Source organism: Choloepus didactylus, chromosome 5, assembly GCF_015220235.1.
Source record: "Choloepus didactylus isolate mChoDid1 chromosome 5, mChoDid1.pri, whole genome shotgun sequence".
In the NCBI taxonomy this organism is placed as follows: domain Eukaryota; kingdom Metazoa; phylum Chordata; class Mammalia; order Pilosa; family Megalonychidae; genus Choloepus; species Choloepus didactylus.
The window spans coordinates 164,471,303-164,489,874 of NC_051311.1; the positions used below are offsets into that span (position 1 = coordinate 164,471,303).

General features: G+C 63.5%; 1 protein-coding gene across 2 annotated transcripts in view; it reads right to left on the reverse strand.

The window, feature by feature from the left end:
* The window catches only part of CAMK2B (calcium/calmodulin dependent protein kinase II beta), a 142,325-nt gene that overhangs the window by 14,088 nt on the left and 109,665 nt on the right, over window positions 1-18,572 (reverse strand). Inside the window, exons 7-17 of one of the 2 annotated variants that reach the window (XM_037837242.1) lie at window positions 17,474-17,576; window positions 17,316-17,399; window positions 16,480-16,574; window positions 16,124-16,246; window positions 15,529-15,612; window positions 14,111-14,153; window positions 11,703-11,777; window positions 6,033-6,070; window positions 5,787-5,858; window positions 3,771-3,815; window positions 1,938-1,986 (exon numbers count right to left, since the gene is read on the reverse strand). In XM_037837242.1, coding sequence (XP_037693170.1) covers window positions 1,938-1,986; window positions 3,771-3,815; window positions 5,787-5,858; window positions 6,033-6,070; window positions 11,703-11,777; window positions 14,111-14,153; window positions 15,529-15,612; window positions 16,124-16,246; window positions 16,480-16,574; window positions 17,316-17,399; window positions 17,474-17,576 — 811 coding nt within the window. The remainder of the gene's footprint in view (window positions 1-1,937; window positions 1,987-3,770; window positions 3,816-5,786; window positions 5,859-6,032; window positions 6,071-11,702; window positions 11,778-14,110; window positions 14,154-15,528; window positions 15,613-16,123; window positions 16,247-16,479; window positions 16,575-17,315; window positions 17,400-17,473; window positions 17,577-18,572) is intronic. The other variant, XM_037837243.1, reaches the window with a different exon arrangement.

An 18,572-nucleotide genomic window follows, 5' to 3' on the forward strand; every position in this document is an offset into this window, starting at 1 on the left:
AAAGAGACCCCCACCTGCAGCAGGGCCCGGCTACTTACACGGGGCGGGCAGGGGGCTAATGAGAGTCGGAGACGGGCAGGGCAGGGGGCCCTCGGCTTCCGGGGCTCCTGAGCCCCTCCTCACCGAGCTCAGAATGTCAGGGGTCCTGGGGGCTGGGGTGGAACAGACAAGATGAAACAGTGAACAACACGCAGGATGTGGGCACATGGGGAGACAGCACCGACAGAAGGGGAGGGTGGGCCAGAAGGAGAGGGGGACAGCTAGAGTTCACCCAGCCTTGCCCGGGGCTGCCGGAGCACCTCGGGGATAGGAGGAAATCAGAGAATGCCCTTCTCTCTCTGCTGGCACAGCACTCAGTGTGGGTGGCACCTCTGTCCTGGCAGGACCACATGTGACTGAGTGGGCACTCCTGCGGGCAGGACGCTGTCACCCTGGGCATGTCCACAGCTGGGTGCAACTGCACTGCCACGCAAGGGAGCCGAGGCCAGATACGCCGCTGGGTGCAGGGCCTGTGCCTCCAGGGCTCCACCTGGGTACAGAGCTACAGGCAGGTGCCCCATGGCAGAGGGGCGGCTGGAGAGGCCCAGAACCCTCCCAGGCATGCCCCTGTCGCACGAGCCAGCCCCCACCCCACCTTCCTTCTGAGCCCCCTTCGGACCCCGACTGCCACCTCCCCTCGCCACCTGCCCATCCTCGCCCAGCCGGCCACTAGGGCATTTTCTGCTACAGGCGCAGCTCCCCACCCAGCGCTCAGTGCCTGGGGGCCCCCACCCCTGGCAGCGGCAGGCAGGATCTCCTCAGGAGTCTGTGCCCTAGGCCAGGGAGGCACCAGGGAGATCTTGGTAGCTGCGTGGAGCTGCCCTGCTAGAGGGGGAGGCAGGCAGGGTCTGGGGGCCCCTGGCGAGGTCAGGGCTCTCTGTGTGATCATGATAACAGTAAGGAGGCCCCAGCATGGCAGGGGGTCCGAGCTGGGTGGAGGTGGGCACACGAGGGGAAGGAGGTGGGGGTAAGAAAGCCCAGGAGCAGAGGAAAGACGTATGGACAGACTGCGGGGCTGGGGTACATTTGAAGGAACAGGCCCTGCCCTGCAAGGCTGCAGGGCTGCTCCATGAGGGAAGGAGCCCTGGAAGTGGGGGTGTCAAACACATTACAAATCTGTGCACCCACAGTCCCTTTCAGGCCCCACACAGAAAGGCAGGCTCCCGCCCTCTAAGAACTCGCACCCAGAGGTGGACACGGCACACTCTCCTGCTGAGGCTGCCCGTCCCTGTGCCCGTGGCCAGCTATGGCCGGATCAGAAAGTTAACGCGCATTAGGAGGAGGAAAACATCTTTGAGAAAATTCTGCCCATGAGCTCTTCCCGCCACACGAGCTGGGCCTGGCCTGGGTGCATGGGGCTTGGCACGGCTAGGGTGGGAGCCGGCCTGGCCTCCTCACCGTCTGCCCAGGCCCCTGCTGCCTCGTCCAGAGGCTGCCAGGGGGCTGAGGTGCTCCCAGGGACAGGGAGGGCCCCCCAGGGACGCTGTGGGCCAGGGGTGGTGACCGCAGGGTCCTGTGCCCTCCAGCTGTGACACACTGCAGCGTCACGGAGCAGGGCAGACGCACTCAGAGTGCGAAACCGGGCTTCTCTCATCTCCCTTGGCATCTCACCCCAGCTTCCCATGAGATCCAGCCGAGGCCTTCCCACATCACAGAGAAGTCCCCCATGGCCCAAGGAAAGTGAGGGAGGGATGGGCAGTGTGGGGGGTGTGGGGGTTGTGAGAGGACCAGCAGCTGTGGGGTGTGTGTGAGGGGGTTGTGAGGGGGTGTGGAAGAAAGGGGTTTGGGGGTTCAGTGTGAGGGGCCCAGTGCGAGGGGACAGGGGGTGTGGTTGGGTGGGGTTCGGTATGAGGGGCCCAGCAGGGCGGGGCCCGAGGCTGTGGCGTGACCCGCGGTACCTTTCGTGTCCTCATCCTCGATGGTGGTGTTGGTGCTGTCAGATGACTCCTGGAGAGACACAGCGGGGAGAGCGGGTCAGGGAGCAGGGAGCAGCTGAGGGTGCAGCCGAGAGCTGGAGCCCAGGGGAGCTCCCGGGGCCTCTGCCCCCAGGCTGCTCAATGGTGCCACAGGATCCCAGGTCTCCCGCGGCCTCCAGGGGCTCGAGCCAGGTCCCTGGAAACCAGCATCTTCCAGGAAACCCAGTGGGCAGCAGGGGGTCTCCTCACAGCCCGAGGCCGCCCTGCCCCGTGGAGCTCCAGGGCCTGCCCCGACAGTCTCAAGACTCGATTCGCCTCCTTCCGAGCAGGTGGAGGTGCCCCTGTGCTCAGCAGACTCCCCCACAAGACCGGAAAATGCGCTTTTCAAATTTCCAAGACTTAAGACAACATGGGGCTTGGGCTGAGCCTTGGTGGAGCAAGAAAGGACCCCCGGCTCGCCTGGGCCTGTGCTTCCGTCAGATGGGGCGAGGCCTTCCACGGTCTGGGGTCCCTGACAGGGCTCCCCACACTCGGCTTCACCCCAGGCAGAGCACCCCTGTGGTCATTGCATCTCCTTCCAAAAGAGTTCCATGGGGCTGCAGGACAGGCCCTCAGCCACCTACCACCCCAAGTCAGCAGTTGGGTGCCACTGCCTGCCACAGAGTCCCCCAGGAAGACCCACCCTAAAAATCTTGATAAAGGGGTCCCCAGGGGCTACCTTCCCTAACCCAACTGGACCCAATGCTCTGGACCCGACATCAGAAACGTGGGGGTGGGGAGGTGGGACTGCGGGTGCCTTTGCTGCCAGGCCAAGGTTCCACACAGCCCCAGAAGGCTGTCCTGATCCCCCCACCTGGACACACACAGTCCCAGTGCACCTGTCCACGGCTCAGAGACAGGTGACAAAGTCACCCCGGCCTCTCGCCTCCCTAAAACCCTTGGATCTGGGTCCATGAGATGACGTCGCCCCTGTGGCCCCCAGGGCAAAGGTGCCAAGCTGGTCTAGCCAGACAGCCTCTGAGAATGGGGCCAGGGTGGTGGCGCCAGGATGGGAAGCAGTGTCCCCTCCTGGGAGTCCGGCTGTGCGTCGGGTGCGGGTGGGGGAGGGGCTCTTCTGGCCAGATCTCCCCCCACCCCGCTGCCATCTGCAGACACAGCTGTGCTGACCCCCACTCCCCATCCCTGTCCTTCCTGCCATCCCAGAGAGCCGGCCCCTCCCCTGAGCTCAGGATGACAATGCTGATGTGCTCGGATGGGAGCAGATGGCTTAGAGTGAGAGGGGAGGAGGAGGCGAGGAAGCGCTGGGGTCAGGGGGTGCAGAGGCGACAGGGCGTGCCCGATGGGTGAAGCCATTCTGGGGGGTACTCCGGTGCTGCTCTCCTCGCTCAGCCAGGCGGGACCCCTCCCCTCCTTCCCGGGCCCAGCGCTAAGGGGAGGACGGCCTGGGACCCCCTGAAGCTGCTCGGGCAAGATGGCACGAGGACCACGGCGACCGCCCCCCGTGCCGCATCCCTGCTCTGGCTAGGCGGGTGGGCTGGCCAGGGGCGGCCCCAGCTGCTTCCACTGGGGCCAAGGACTCAGCTCCCAGCCCTGGCCCGAGGGGTGCCGGCTGCGAGGCGGGCTTCACGGAGCTGTGGCCCAGTCCCCGCATCCCTCAGCTGTCTGGGTGGAGGCCAAACTCAAACCACTTGTCCCGCTGGGACCCTCTGGGGAGGGACATGGCAGGCTGGGCCCTGTCCGTGGGAGGGGTGGGGGTGGGGGTGGGGGTGAGCCTCCCCCGGGGGGGGGGTGGGACGAGGAAAGAGGCAGCAGTACCTTAATCCCGTCCACAGGGTTATGGATAACGGTGGTTTGAGGCTCCTACAGAAGAAGAAAGACACAGAGGAAGGAAAGAGAGGGGAAGTGAGAAGAGAAGAGCAAAGATCCAAAGGGAGAGGGAGCATGGGAGAAACAGAGCGGGGGGCTGGAGGAGGAGGTGCAGAGCAGATGAGAGGGGGGCTGGGTTTAGTTTGGCAACGATGATTCCAAACAGAGTGGAGGGACAGGCCAGCGGGAGCGGCCCGGGGCCACGGCCCCATGCTGGCGTCGGGAGGGTGATGGAGCGCATGGTATGCGTGGGAGCGGGCCAGGCTGGCTGTGAGGCAGGGCCTGGGACGGCCCGCTGACTCTGCCCACCCACCCTGGCCAGTGTGCAGTGGGGCCAAGGAGGGGTCTCCGGCCGGGATGGCCCCCCAGCGCCCAAGCTGGCTGTTTGGCAAACTCAGCCTTCCCACAGGGCAGCCGAGGGCTGGCTGTCCCAGCCCCTGGGGCGTCTGAGTGGGCATCCAAACACGCCTCTTTCCAAGCAAACTCGGGGGCCTTGGCTCAGCAGACCCCTGGAATGGGCTGCCTCAGGCTCACCCAGTGGGCTCTGGTGAGGAAGTGGAGCCAGCGGGACCTAAGCCCGCATGTGTGGGTACATCAGCCTTGGGGTTCACCTGGGCAGGACCTGACTCCCTGCCGTGGAGGGGAGCCAGACCCGGCTGGGTGCCTTTGGAGCTCGCCAAGGCCAGCCTACTCGTCAGGGCCACCCATGGGAGCCCCGCTCACTACCCCTTCCCCATGGGGTGCCCTCCAACCTCCCTGGATTCACTGCTCTTAAGGGAATTCCCAGGCTTTGCTGCTTTCTCAGGGGGCCTGGTGGCAACAGCCCGGCCACAATACACTGGCTCCTGAGCTCTATCTCCCCCCACCCTGCTCTCTCTCATCCAGGGCACAGAGCCTCAGGACATGGGTGCTGACAGGGAGCCAGCCCGCTCTGCCATGGGCCAACGAGGAACAATGGGCCCCTGGGGACTGGCAGGCACAGGTGGGACTTGGGAACCCACTGGGGAGCCAGCCGGGACTGAAGGCTCCAGCTCTGTTCCCTTAGATCGCCGAGAGGGGTCAGATGCTAAGACCGGGCCCTTTCTTTCTCGAGACTGAAGGGGCCAGGGTGTGGCCAGACTTGATGATGGGAAAGGAGCACAGCCTCCCACCTTCCACACCCAGGGATCTGCAGGGATCCAGGAAGAGGGCCCAGGAGTCCCCTCCAGGGAGGCCAGCACCCTGCCCCACTGTGGCCTGCCCCCCAGGGTCCATCATCAAGCTCCCCCACCATCCTGAGGGCCCATTCCCCGGGGAACGAACACACACACACACACACACACACACACACACACACACACACACCCCTCTCCAGGATGCCCAGCTCCCCCTGCACCCTGAGAACCTGCCCTCCAGGGTACACACACACACATACACACACACACACCACTCTTGGCTTCTCCCTGCAGAGAGCCTTGCCCAGGTCCCCTCCAAGCCAGGCCTGACCCTGGTCTCTCCATCATACTGCCATACTGCTGTGGGGCAGAGAAGCCAGGGTGGGTGCCCTGGGGATCGGGAACCCGAGACCACCTTCTCTATCCTCTGTCCTGCCCCCCAGTACCACACTACCCCGGGCTGTCTAAGCTCCTCTGAGCTACAGCATCTCCCAGGGATCATTCCCCATCAGCCTCGGTGGGGGAGTCAGGCTTGTCCCTGCACCCCAATGTCCCTGCAGCTTGAAGGGCATCCCCAGGATGGAGGCCCTGAGCTAGGGGCTCCCCATGGCAGGCCTGTGCCTGCCTGAACCAGGGCCCAGACTGCAGCATCCCTCTCTCAGGTGTGTCGACACCCCACCAGCCTCAGTGTAGGAATAGCAGGGACAGGCACGGGGGCCCGACCCCTTCTCCCCCCACCCCCGGGCTCCTCTGGCAAGGAGGCAACCCCACAGCCTGGGGCTCCGAGGGGGGCCGAGAAGGAGCTCAGTACCAGGGCGGCGGGAGGGAGCGTCCCCTTGGGGCTGGTGACGGCTGCGCTGTTTTTGGTGCTATTCGTCTGGGGCTGTGGAGAGAAAATAAGAAGTTGCTGAGATGGGTGGGGAGAGGCTGCTACGCTGCTTCTGTGGGAGGCCCAAGTGGGGTCCTGGGTGGGATGGACCCGGGGGGTGGGCACACAGAGAGAGGGGCAGCCCGGGGCAGGAGGGGCCCACGGCAACTGGCCATGCCGGCACCTCACCTTGACTCCGTCCGCTTTCTTGTTGAGTAAACTCTTGGCTGCTGCGTGGGGAGGGAAAGAGGCACCATGAGCGACGGCTGGGGACTGGGCTATGAAAAGTCATCTCACAGGGGACCTGCTCCTTCCTCAGGGCAGCCTGGCCCCATGGGAGGACCAGCCAGGGCCAAAGCCTCCGGGGCGGGCCAGTCATTCAGGTTCTTGGGGGACAGGCCCTCCCCTGACCTCCATCCACAATCCTGGGACACCAGTGTGTCTCCTTCATCCTGGTGGGCACTGGGGAGCCTCCCAAAGCTCACTGATCCTCACCTTTGGGGTGACACGCAGGCTCTGGTATGGGTTGAGATCAACACCCCCCCCCCCACGATGTGCCAGCAAAGGGGCTGGCACAGGTGGGCACAGCAGTGAGCCTGGCCTTCCAAGAGGGTGGGTGGGGGGACCTGTAACCTCCATGGGCCCCAGATGTTTCCGGGAGGGGATGGGCAGCTGGCCACATGCACAGAAAGGGGTCTTGTTTTGGGCCCAGTGCCTCCTCTGGCTCTCGGGCTCCGGGTCCCTCCTTCTGTGCACTCGGTCCTGTACCCTCCGCCAACCAGGGCTCCAAGGTCCACAGCCTGACCTGCTCTCCCCGCCCAGCTTGCAGCACCCAAGTCATAGCTTGGCTCTCCCTCCTCCCATCAGCCCCTCCAGCCCTGGCCCCTTGACCGTGACCCCAGTGGGCAGTGGCTGTGGCTGGCATGGCCTCCTGCCCGCCAGCCCCAAAGGATCCTGGGCTCTCAGTGGGGTGTCAGCGGGATGCACACACTTAGGAGAAGGGGTCAAAAAAGGCCACCTCTTGCCCCCAGACCCCGGACCTGTATGCCCCAGTTCACCCCCACCACGGAGCCCCCTGCCTGTCAGAGGCTGAGGTGGGCCCCAGACCCACCACCCTGGGCCGATGGCACCTCGACTTTCTAACCCCCAGTGCCTAAATCCTCCACAGCTTTAATTACAGAATTGCTAAAAAATAACATAAAATAAGAAAGTCAGCTTACCTTACAGAAAAGGAAAGGTGAGGAGAGGAGGACAGAGTGAGGAGGGAAGAGAGAGAGAAAACAAGATTGGTGCTGGTTCAGGCAAAAGGGGTCTGCACGCTCAGGACCCATGCCCCCACCCCGCTCCCACGCCCCCCAGGCTGCCTGCACCCTGCTTGGCCCTCACTCCTCCCAGCTCACGCTCCACACTTGCCGCGGGCTCATGGGGACAGGGGGGAGAGCCAAGCGGTCTCCAAGACCTACAGCCTCGGTGGGCTGAGGCCATGTGAGGGGATGGGGTGTTACCTCCCCTGGTAAGTTGTGGCTCCCGCACCCCAGGCCAAGACGGAGAAGGAAGGCGCACAGCCCGCCCACCCCTGCCGCCCACCCTGTAAGTTCCTCGTAAGTTCTGGCCAGCCAGGCCTGCACTAGGGTCTCCTGCTGTTGAACGAGCCTGGGACGTGTGGAACCCCTTAGACTCAGAGATCTTCAGCAGGTCTCAAAGGGTGGAGTCCCTAGACCAGGACGGTCATCCGGGCCTGGTTAGAAATGCAGACTCCCAGGCCCCACCCTAGATCTGCTCCACCTCAAACCCTGGCGTGCGCTCAGCATTTGGGTAACAAGCTTTCCAGGTGATTCTGACACTTGCTAACATTTGAGCACCACTCTGTGGTCTGTCAACGGTTTCCTGTCAAAGGTCATGAGGTGGTGGCCCGGTGTACAGTTGGTTAGGACAGAGCCAGACCAATGGCTCGTTCCCCGGCGGTACTCCCCTCTGCCTGCTGGCCATCTCGCTCGCTGGTGGCTTGGCATGGGGACCCAAAGAACCCCAGGAGGACGGTCTGAGCATGGGCTGCAGGGGGCTGGGGTTTCATCCCTCCCGTATCCATCTGCTAGTTCTTTCAAATGTTTCGTATCAGGCCTCAGAGAACCCCTGCAGGAGCTAGAGCAGACGTCCCTGGAGCTAACTGGGAACATGACTCCTGGCTGTCCTTTTTACTGTGGGCCTCACCCCCACCCACAACCCCGTGACATGGTCTTGGAACCCCAGCAAGACAAGGAGCCATAGAGCTCACCACCCTTCTGTGTATCTCCTTAGGTCTGCCCTCTGCACCTGACCCCTCCCGAAGGCCTGGCCAGACACAGGACCACACCCCAACACTGCCCAGCAGGCAGACGGCCATCCCAGGAACCAAAAACACCCACATACACACCCCAGGGCACGCACCCCACTTTTCTACAGCTGGCGTTAAACATCACCCCCTCATTGCAGCTCAAGTCCCCGTAACCCACGCTCTTGGGGTGACTCTGGCCCTGAGTGGTCCATCCGGTGCTGGCTGGCCCCTCTCTCCTGTGCCAGTTCTGAACACACAGGAAAGGGGCCGCACCCGCTCGGCCCCCTGGCCATCCCGGCTCCTCCTCTGATAGTTGGGGCTGCCCGAGCACCTTCTCCCCTTTCCCCATGCCCACTGCAACACAGTGCATACCGATTCCTTTGTCTGAAAGGTCTTCCTGCCCCACCTCTAACCGCCGCAGACCACCAGGAAAGCGGACCCAGCCCCGGCCAGCCTGGACTTGCCAAGGGTCACCCTTGAAGCGGGTGACAGGCCGGCCGGGTGGGAGCCAGGGGAGACCCGCCGGGCAACAAGGATGCCGAGCTGGCCAGCCAGCACGGGGGTGACGGGGGGAGGACCGGGACAGAGTAGACATCAAGCCTTAACTTGAAGGCACTTAATTGTGGGGAGCTGAGCAGAGGCATGAGAGCAGACCATCCCCCATCTTCTTATAAGGAATGTGTTTTAAAGATGCAGTCAATTTAAAACGGTTGATTCGTGGAAGGTGGACTAAACCCCCACCCTGCAGGGCAGAGCTGAGAGCTGGCCCCTCAGTAACATATAGCCTTGGGTGGTGCCCAGTGAGGGGTCGGCCTGGTCTCGGCATTGCTGCCGCCAGCCCAGCCGGCACCCTTGGCAGCGGCGGGAGCGTGGCTTTGCTGCCGTCTTCCCCTCTGCTCCTCTTCAGACTGGATTTCTCCCAGGAAAGAAGGAGCTGCAGAAGGCTTGTGGAGTCTAAGAGTAACCTGACAGCTCTTTCATGAAGGGCTGGCCTGCAGGCCTATCCCTGGCCTTAAAAGGATACCCTTTATATCCCTGATTCGCTCAAAACCCACATTTCCAAACTATGCCATCAACAGGTTAATGGTTAGTGACAAAAAAAATAAATACATAAACACCTAAGGCTCTGAGAAGTCCCGCAGAAGACTCGGTGTGAGTTTACTCAATTCCCAAACGTTCTTCGTTCTTCATTATGACACCTCCCCACTTTTGTTTTTTGTTTTTGTGACTATCTTGGGAAACTGCTGCTCCCCCGAGGAGAGTTTGGGAAGCGCAGGCCCATGTCCTTTCTGAGCTTGCCATCCCTGGGGGAGGCACTTCCATCCCCTGTACCCTGAAATGGCTCCAGGCTCACGGCGGCCAGGATCCAGCCAGCCCTGCTGCACCAGAAGCTGTGCAGAGGCAGAGAAGACGGGCCTCCAGACCTTCTCGAGTTAAATGCATTTATAACGCACAGCAAGAACCAGAAATGGACCGAGCTAGCAGTCATAGTATCCCAGACACCTGGGGAGGGGGCTCCCTGGGCTCTGAGAGACAAGGAGAAATTCTCCCGCCCCTGCCCAGTGTCCAGCATTCCCCGGTAAGTCCACAGCGTGCTCCAATGCGGTGAGCTCTCTGCGACTGTCCCCACCTGTCTGTCCACTGCAGAGGGACACATGGTGAAAGCCAGGTGGGGACCTAGAAACGCACACTTTTATGAACCGCAACTCATGCTACAAAGGCTGGGGTCACTGCTGTGCCAAAGACATCCCAATCTTCCCGCTGACCGAGGGGGTGCCATGTCCATCAGGAGTTCTGGACGGCAGGACCACAGGCAGCCAGTGCTGCACCATGCAGAGGTAGTGGTTTGGGAATGGGGATCCCCACCCCCTCACCCTGCCCAGCCATGTGAGCCCTGTGGGGTCCGGCGTGGCCAACTAAGGGAACACGTCCCTCCGGACTGACCTCGCTCACTCAGCACGCTTCTTGCCACGTCTCCTAGCCAGCTCCCTGTGGGGTCACCCGGAACGGCCATGCTGGGCTCCTCCACATGCAGGACACACCAGTCCCCAGGCGGAGCAGCCCCAGGCGGCCGGGCTGGCCGTACATGCACGCGCCCCATGCAGGCCACCACGTGTCACTGGCAGGCAAGGCTGGCATTCCGAGCCGGAGCCAACACCCCAATCCCATTTCACGTCCCTGTCGCCCAGGCAGCGGCATCTCACTAGAGCTCCCGGGCTCGTCTTTTCCTCATGCCCAACTCTTAGGATGACCTCCCTGGGCCTCCTGCCTGCTGTCACGTCCACTCACGCAGACACGGCTCACGCGAGGGGCACAGACCCTCCTTGCGGGGGATGGCTTTGCCCTGAGATGCCCTCAGGAGGCCACCCGGGGCTCTCTGGGGGAGAAGGCATTGGCTGCTCAAGTCACACCAGTTCCCCAAGTCAAGTTAGGGTGGATAAAGAGCCCCTGAAGCCTTGAAGCTTCCTTCCCCATCCCAATCAACTGCTTGAGGCTTGGAGGAGGCTGACAGGGACCCTTGCCTGCCCTCATCATGCACTGGCCTCGGCCTCGGCTGTGGCCGTGGAACCGAGGAGTGGCCAACTCGAAGGCCCAGTGGTCACCTGGGCTCCTTCACACGGGGGAGAAATGGAGCCCAGAGGTGGCAAGGTCATGCCCGAGGTCGCTCGGCAGTTGCCCCCCAATCCCCCCGAGAGCCGGGTCCCCGCATGGTCCCTAGAGAGGTCGGCAGAACCGGCTGTCCCCTCACGGAGGCCGGGACAGGCAGGAAGACCCAGGAAGAATCCCCACGAGGAGGCCCGCAGGCCTCAATGTCCCCGCTCGGAGCCAGGGGCAGCCTCCTGGGCTTGGACATGCACGGGGGCACTCAGCAGCACCAGGTCACGGCTCTGGGACCCACAGCCCCCCACGCGGGCAGGCCCCTCAGCACCGCAGGCCGTGCAAGAGGCAGGTGAAGATGTTGGGACGAGGTGGGGACCCCAGGTCCCCATGGAGAGGCCTGGCAGAGGATGTATGGGCTCCACTCCTCGGGGGCAGGTGGGTGGGACAGAGACAGGCCACCAACTGGGACCCCAGTGGGTTGTCACGGTGGGGCTCTGACTTCCTAACCTTCCAGGCCTGACCCCCTACTTGGGATTCTGACCGCCCCCACATAGCAGGCCCACAGCGTTCTTGGGGATCAAGGACATTCTGAGAGGGGACTCTGGAAAGATGGTCTCCTGATCCCCAGATCACAGGGCCCAGGGCCCCGGGGTGCATCCTGTCAGGCCATTTCAGCCAAATGCACACTGGGCTCGGCGGGGCCTGAGAGGTCATCTGGGTGCAGCCCCTTATTTGAAGAAGAGGAAACTGAGGCCCAGGGACAAGCTGGGCAGCTGCCCGAACCCTCCGTGTGTGCTATTCGCAGGGGATGGGGTCCCCGCGGGGGCGGCCTCCCAGGGGGCTGGCGCCTCGGCAGGGTTGCATGTGACGGCTGCATGCTGACAGGGCTGACAGGGTGGGGGGACAGCGGGCAGCGGGCGGGACACTGGTCAAGACACATCTACCTTGTTCCACCAGCCCCATGGGGGCACCGGAGGGCGCAGCGGACATTGTGGCCGGAGCGGTGGTCTGTCTGCCCACTGTTAGCACCAGGTTAGAGACGGGGATGGGGTGAGGGAGAGGGGCAGTGGACACAGACGGGGCAGGGCGGGAGAGGGACGGAAAAGCCGTGTCGGGAGTGGTGGTGGGGGTGAGGGAGACACAGACAGGGTGGGGGGCAGGAAGGGGACAGCAAGGGTGTGGGGGCCGGGAGGAGGAGGGGGAGCCATGATGGAGAAGAGTGGGGGGCGGAAGGGTGAGGCAGACACAGGCAGGGGTGGAGGGGGGCAAGATAAGAGAAGAAAAGAGACAAAGGAAGCAGAAGAAGGTTAGAGTTCAAGTTTAGGTAAGAGATGAGACTGTTGGCTCCAGGATCCCTTTCACAAGGAGAGTGAAAACAAGATCTAGGTTGATTCACATTTGAAAAGCATTTGCCTCCTTTCTCCTTAGAAAACCCCAGCCGGGGGCTTCTGGGTGAGCAGGGCCTCTGGGGAGTGGGAGACACGGGCCGAGGCCGTGGGGCCCACACAGCGGCAGACAGGACACAGCCCGTTAGTGTTGGTGTGACAGCGTGCAACCCGTGTCACAGCAAGAGTAACAGGACGGGGGGGTGGTGGGAGGTGGAGGCGGGGGTGTGCAACGAACAACACGAGAGAGCGAGCCGGCACTGCACAGACGACCCACAGAGACGCGACAGGCACAGTTCACCCAGGCACGGGCAGCCTCCAGCTCTGTTCCGGGGGCGCGGCTCGGGCCCCTGAAGGTTGCCCCAGCCCAGCGGGGCGTCACTTCCCCGAAGTGGCCGGCAGCGCCCCTCCGTCCCACCGGCCCTCCACTGACAGCTGCCGGCGGCTCCCCGAGCTCGGAACCGAGGCTCCCCCCATCCTCCTCCTGCTGACCCCCGCCTCGCTTCCCGACCTCTGTCGCCCCCTCCACACACAGAATGGGGGCGCAGAGGGTTCCAAACAGAACGGGGACCACAGAGCTGCCCGCCCAACGCCTGGACAGACACACGGCGGCACTGCAGGCTCCGGGCAGCGGCAGACAGACATTCGGAGGGCGCGGGCTCCGAGACACAGGAGGTGTCGGGAGGAGGGACACAGAGACCAAGCACGGTGACAGGGTGTGTGGCTGGAAGCGGCCTTCTGGGGCCTGGCTGGGGAAACGGCTGGGCCAGGGGGGGCATCACGGAGGGGCCCAGGCCTTCTCTGCAGCCTTCGGGGCTGAGGGCAGAGGCCTGAGGCTGGAGACACGGGCTTGCCCGTGGGGAAGGAGTGCCGAGAGCGGCGGGAGATGGGCGGGACGAGGGTGGAGATGGGCGGGGTGAGAGTGGAGACAGGCGGGCGGCGGGAGTGGGCGGGAAGGCGGTGGAGGTGGGCGTGGCGGTGAGTGATAGGCAGGGCGGCGGTGGAGGTGGGCGTGGCGGTGAGTGATAGGCAGGGCGGCGGTAGAGATGGGCGGGACGAGGGTGGAGATGGGCGGGGTGAGAGTGGAGACAGGCGGGCGGCGGGAGTGGGCGGGAAGGCGGTGGAGGTGGGCGTGGCGGTGAGTGATAGGCAGGGCGGCGGTGGAGGTGGGCGTGGCGGTGAGTGATAGGCAGGGCGGCGGTGGAGATGGGTTGGGCAGTGACTGATAGGCAGGGCGGCGGTAGAGATGGGCGGGATGAGGGTGGAGATGGGAGGGGTGAGAGTGGAGCTGGGCGGGGCGGTGGGAATGGGCGGGAAGGCGGTGGAGGTGGGCGTGGCGGTGAGTGATAGGCAGGGCGGCGGTGGAGGTGGGCGTGGCGGTGAGTGATAGGCAGGGCGGCGGTGGAGATGGGTTGAGCGGTGAGTGATAGGCAGGGCGGCAGTGGAGATGGGCGGGATGAGGGTAGAGATGGGAGGGGTGAGAGTGGAGACAGGCGGGCGGCGGGAGTGGGCGGGAAGGCGGTGGAGGTGGGCGTGGCGGTGAGTGATAGGCAGGGCGGCGGTGGAGATGGGTTGGGCGGTGAGTGATAGGCAGGGCGGCGGTGGAGATGGGCGGGATGAAGGTAGAGATGGGAGGGGTGAGAGTGGAGCTGGGCGGGGCGGTGGGAATGGGCGGGAAGGCGGTGGAGGTGGGCGGGGCGGCGAGTGACAGGCAGGCGGCGGCGAATGGGCGGGACGAGGGTGGAGATGGGAGGGGTGAAGGCGGAGATGGGCGGGGCGGTGGGAATGGGCGGGGGCCCGGCGGTGGTGATGGGCGGGGCGGCGATGAGAAAGGGGCGGGAGAGGAAGTCCCAGCCCCGCGGTCTCAGAACCTTCTGGCCGAGGACTCAGCGGGAGAGAGGGCCGGCTCCGACCCGCAGGACGAGGCGGCAGCACCTCTGACCGTCCTGGAGAAAGAATGTTCTCACCTGAGAAGTTTCGCGTGGCCAGCATGGTGGTGAGGATCGCTCCCTGGGGAAGAAGCACGCAAGTAAAGCCCCGATTCTCCTGCCCTTTGCTGGGACATCCCCTCCTGTCCCCTGCCCCTGCACCACTGACCTCCTGGGCCCAAGTCACCCCTGCCCGAGGCTCAAGGACTCGCTGGGGCCTGGTGGGACCCCGGTTCCCAGAAACTTACCAGCCGTACCCCAGGCAAATCACCTATTTTCAGAATTAAAACAGGGTGAGGTATCCCAGACCCTAAACCCCGGCTGAACAACCGACCCCACAGAGAGTCAGGGAGGTGGGCAGCCCATCAGTCTCCACAGCATCACCACGAAGCAGCTTCTCCCAGGTCTGCCCACATGCCCACATTTCCCTGCCGCCCTGCCTCTCTGGACAGCACACAGCCAGGCTAACCCAGGACCCACGATGGCTGCCCTGGACCTGCCCTTTAGGTGTTTTCCGGCCTGCTCTGCAATTCAGCAGAAGACTCTGGAGGAAGCAAGGTGCTCTTTGAGGGGGTCCCCTCAGTCAGGAGGTAATCAGACCTCTGTCCTTTGCATGGAACAATTTCGAGGGAGCAGGAAGGCAGGGCCCCCAACAGCTCCTCCATCAGGACTGGCACTGGCAAGTGTGGGAAGGAGATCCAGCTTGCCTTCGGGTGCCCTGGGTTCCCCCACGCAGTGCCTGCCTCCTTCCGGTGTCCAACTCGCTCCCTGACTTCAGCCTCTGCCCACCCAAGCATTAGTGAGTCCCTCCCTGTTTTCCCTCCTAAAACCTGCTCTGGGACAGAAACTTCTAAACTCACTCATATTAAAGAGTAAATGACTGATAAGGGGGCACATTTTACTATGCCACCTCACTCTTGCCCCCTCTCCCCAAATGCCTCTCCCTTCCAACACCCGGGTCCCTGGGAATCCAGGAACCCCACATGTGGAGCAAACCAGTATGAGGATGAGAGCAGGGAACACCGTATGTATAGTTCCTTAAAAGGTGGAGGACTGCTCAGGGGCTGGTGTGGACATTTCAGGGGGGCTGGCTCTGTGCCTCCACATTCCCACAGACAGCTCCCCAAAGTTCCAGAGCACTGGGAAGGGTCTTTAGGGAATGAATCCATTGACATGTTTGGTCTCCAGCTGTACTGGCAAGCAGCCTGTTGTCAGGAGCTGCTGCTCTCCTTATTGCAAAGCTGCAGCCTTCTCTGCTGCCCACAGGCCCTCTCCCCACCCCTCCCACACAGGGGCTCTCGAGGGGACAAGTGCAAGCCCCTCCAGGGCAGGATGAGCCTTCCCTGGGCCACAAGGGGCCATGTGTGCTGCGCCCTGCATGGGCTATGGAGAGTGCTGGGCTGCTGGCCCATCCTCAGGCCCCCCCCCCCCACCTAGAAACAGGCAGGCACACTCACCTTGAGCTTTCTCCGGGCGTTGAACTTCTTCAGACACTCCACAGTCTCTTGTCTGTGCATCATGGAGGCCACCGTGGAGCGTTGCTGTGGGAAAGAGGACAGTCACAGGCCGCAGAGAGGCCCAAGGGTGGTCAGCCTGGAAGGATCGGGGGTCAGAGGAGACACCCAGGGCAGCAGGCCTGTGGCACAAAGCAAGGCCCCTGGACCTGCACCTGTCCCCCGGCCCCCTCATCTGCATGACCCCAGCCGCCCCATCATACCAGCACAGCCTTGCCACTCCCTGCTGCTGCCACACGCAGCCTGCTGTCAGAGGAGGGGCTCCTTTACCCTCCACATGCCCTCAAGCACCCCATCCTTTCCCAGGATGGAGGTGTGCGTGCATGAAATCAAGTGCATGGGGCGGGGGGACCGGGGCCCACCCTGCAGTGTGAGAAGACCCTGGGTCATCCTGGCCTTCACGCAGGAAGCCCAGAGAAAGCTGCTACTGGAGGGTCACAGGCTCCAAACACCCCCGCCCCCCCAGGACTCCCCCTTGCAGATTCCAAGTTCCCTTCGCCCTGGAGGTCCCTGCCAGCAGGTGCTGAAGTTGACTTACGCAGACCCACGGGTGCTTGAGGGCCTCGTGGGCCGTGATGCGTTTGGCGGGGTTGATGGTCAGCATCTGGTTGATGAGGTTTTTGGCTTCAGGAGTGACTGTGTCCCACTCGGGGGATGGGAACTAGAGGAGGAAAGAAGGCCCCGGGAAGCGTCTGGAGCCCCCTCCCCCAGCCTGGAGCCAGGTTTCACCTTGGCCATCCACCCGGGGCAACAGGGCCCTCGACCCACGGCCTTCGCTCCAACCTGTCCTCCCGCCATCCTGCAGAGAGGCCGGTCAGCACCCCCCACCCCATGCAACCCCCACACGGCAGGCGGAGGTGGGGGATGCCCAGGTGCCAGGGGCTCAGCACTCACGTCGTAGGCTCCAGCCTTGATCTGCTGATACAGCTTGTGCTGGTCCTCGTCCCAGAATGGGGGATAGCCCACGAGCAGGATATACAGAATCACCCCTGGGGGGCAGAGGCCATGAGTGTGCAAACCTCTCCCACCCCAAGTGTAGCACCTGCAGCCCTAGAGCACATGCTGCCCCCCAACCCCTATGGCCCTTCACAAGCCCACCTGCCAGGGTCCTGGGGGTCCTACAGATGAAGGTTCCAGGCCCGGCCCTGCCACCTGACAGTTGTCCTGGCTGTGAGCTGGGACCCGCTCCCAGTCGGGGTACGTTCACGGTGAGCTCCCACCCCCCTGGGCATAGGCCTGGGTGCCTACTCAGTCCTCACGCCCCCTTGCCATCTCCCCTGCCCCCAACCCCACTGGCTCTGTGAGGCCAGGTTCACATCTCTACCGAGAAATTGGGCAACAATTTCAGACAAGTTGCCAGAATAGCATAAATAGCTGCCACGCCACCTCTACCCAATGCCTCAATTAACTGCAATCATTTATCCTGCTGGGCTGCTGCCACTGCAGAGACCCCTGTCTGGAAGGTACCCATGGAACACTCTGTCCAGCCCTTCTTGGCCCTCCTGCTGATTCAGGGTTGGGCATTTGGGGTGACAGGCATTCTCCACAACACGCAACATCACCTTAGACCACCCCTCCAGCCTGACGGGAAGGGGCTCCTGCAGGCCAGCCAGGCCAGCTCAAGAGAAGGTTCCAGCCCAGGGTGCCGGGTGCCAGGATGATGGGATGAGTGCTGAGAGCATGAGGTTCCCGTGCCAGCCCTGGCCCCAGCCACCCCCCACAGGCCTCACCACATGCCCAGATGTCCACGGGCTTGCCGTAGGCTTCCTTGCGTAGGACCTCCGGGGACAGGTAGCCCGGCGTGCCGGCGAACCCTAACGGCAGAGAGGGTGGTGTGAGCAGGGAGCTGCTGGGATGCCCCCCACCCGCCCACCGCCCCGGCACTCACCAAACCACGCCTGCTGGTCCCCCTGCACCTCGATCGCGAGGCCGAAGTCGGCCAGCTTCACGGCGGCACCTTTGCACTTGCTAGCCAGGAGCAGGTTCTCAGGCTGCGGCATGCGGGAGCCGAGCGCACGTCCGTTCACGACCCGGAGTGTTCCAGGGAGGGCATGGGAAAAGGAAACAGACAGCAGCAGTTTGCAGGAGGGGGCCACAGAAGCCCAACCCCAGAGGTGACCCCCACCCTAGTCTGCCACGTGGGTGTCCCTGGGTCATGTCCAATGCCAGCAAGCCCAGCTGGCCACCTCCTGCCGTCCAGGCGGTCACCCAGCTTCAGGACAGCCAGGGAGCTCCAGAGAGTTCCAGGCCCCTGGGTCTGCCCTCAGTCTGTGCCTGTCCCTGGAGCAACTCCTCTAGTCTAGAACCCAGGAGTCTGCAGAGTACCCTGAGGCCTTCCTAGTGTGCTTGTGCTCCAATCCAACAGGACTGGGGTGGGGTGGGGGTTTGGGTGGGGCTGCTCTGCCTGAGACAAGAGCCCCAGGGCAGAACGAGCGAGGGGCTGCGTGGGACCCCCTTCAGGAGAGGAGAGAAGTGTCCAGACAGCACCTCCCTCTCCCCCAGGCCCCAAGGACCCCTCTGAATCACAGAGGAGGGCTGCCTCCTGGGAGTGCTGGCCAGAGGGCCTGCTGCTGCTGGAGACCCCCGCGGGGTCTGCTCCAGCACCTGTGATGACAGGGGCCTGCTCTGCTCCTCAGCCCGATCCTGACAGACACAGCCCGGGGAGCCACCGTGGGGTGACAGGCAGCTACCAGTGAAGCTAAGGTGGCCCAGGGCCCTGCATCCCCGCATACGCCGTGCCTCCCCATCCCAAGCATCCACCCCTGGCACAGGCTGTGCCCTGCTGCGGGCAGCACTGCCAAGGCCACTCGCCCCCTCCCCGCTGCCACCAGCATCCTCAGTGGCCTCCTTCATCCCTGGAGCCGGGGCAGCTGCACAGAACAGGGGAGGCCACGTTTCATTGGATCTGCAATACTGTGTGCTGAAGTCCTACCATTGCTTTCTGCACCACCGAGGACAAGACGCTGCCAACAAAATGGCTGTTTCAA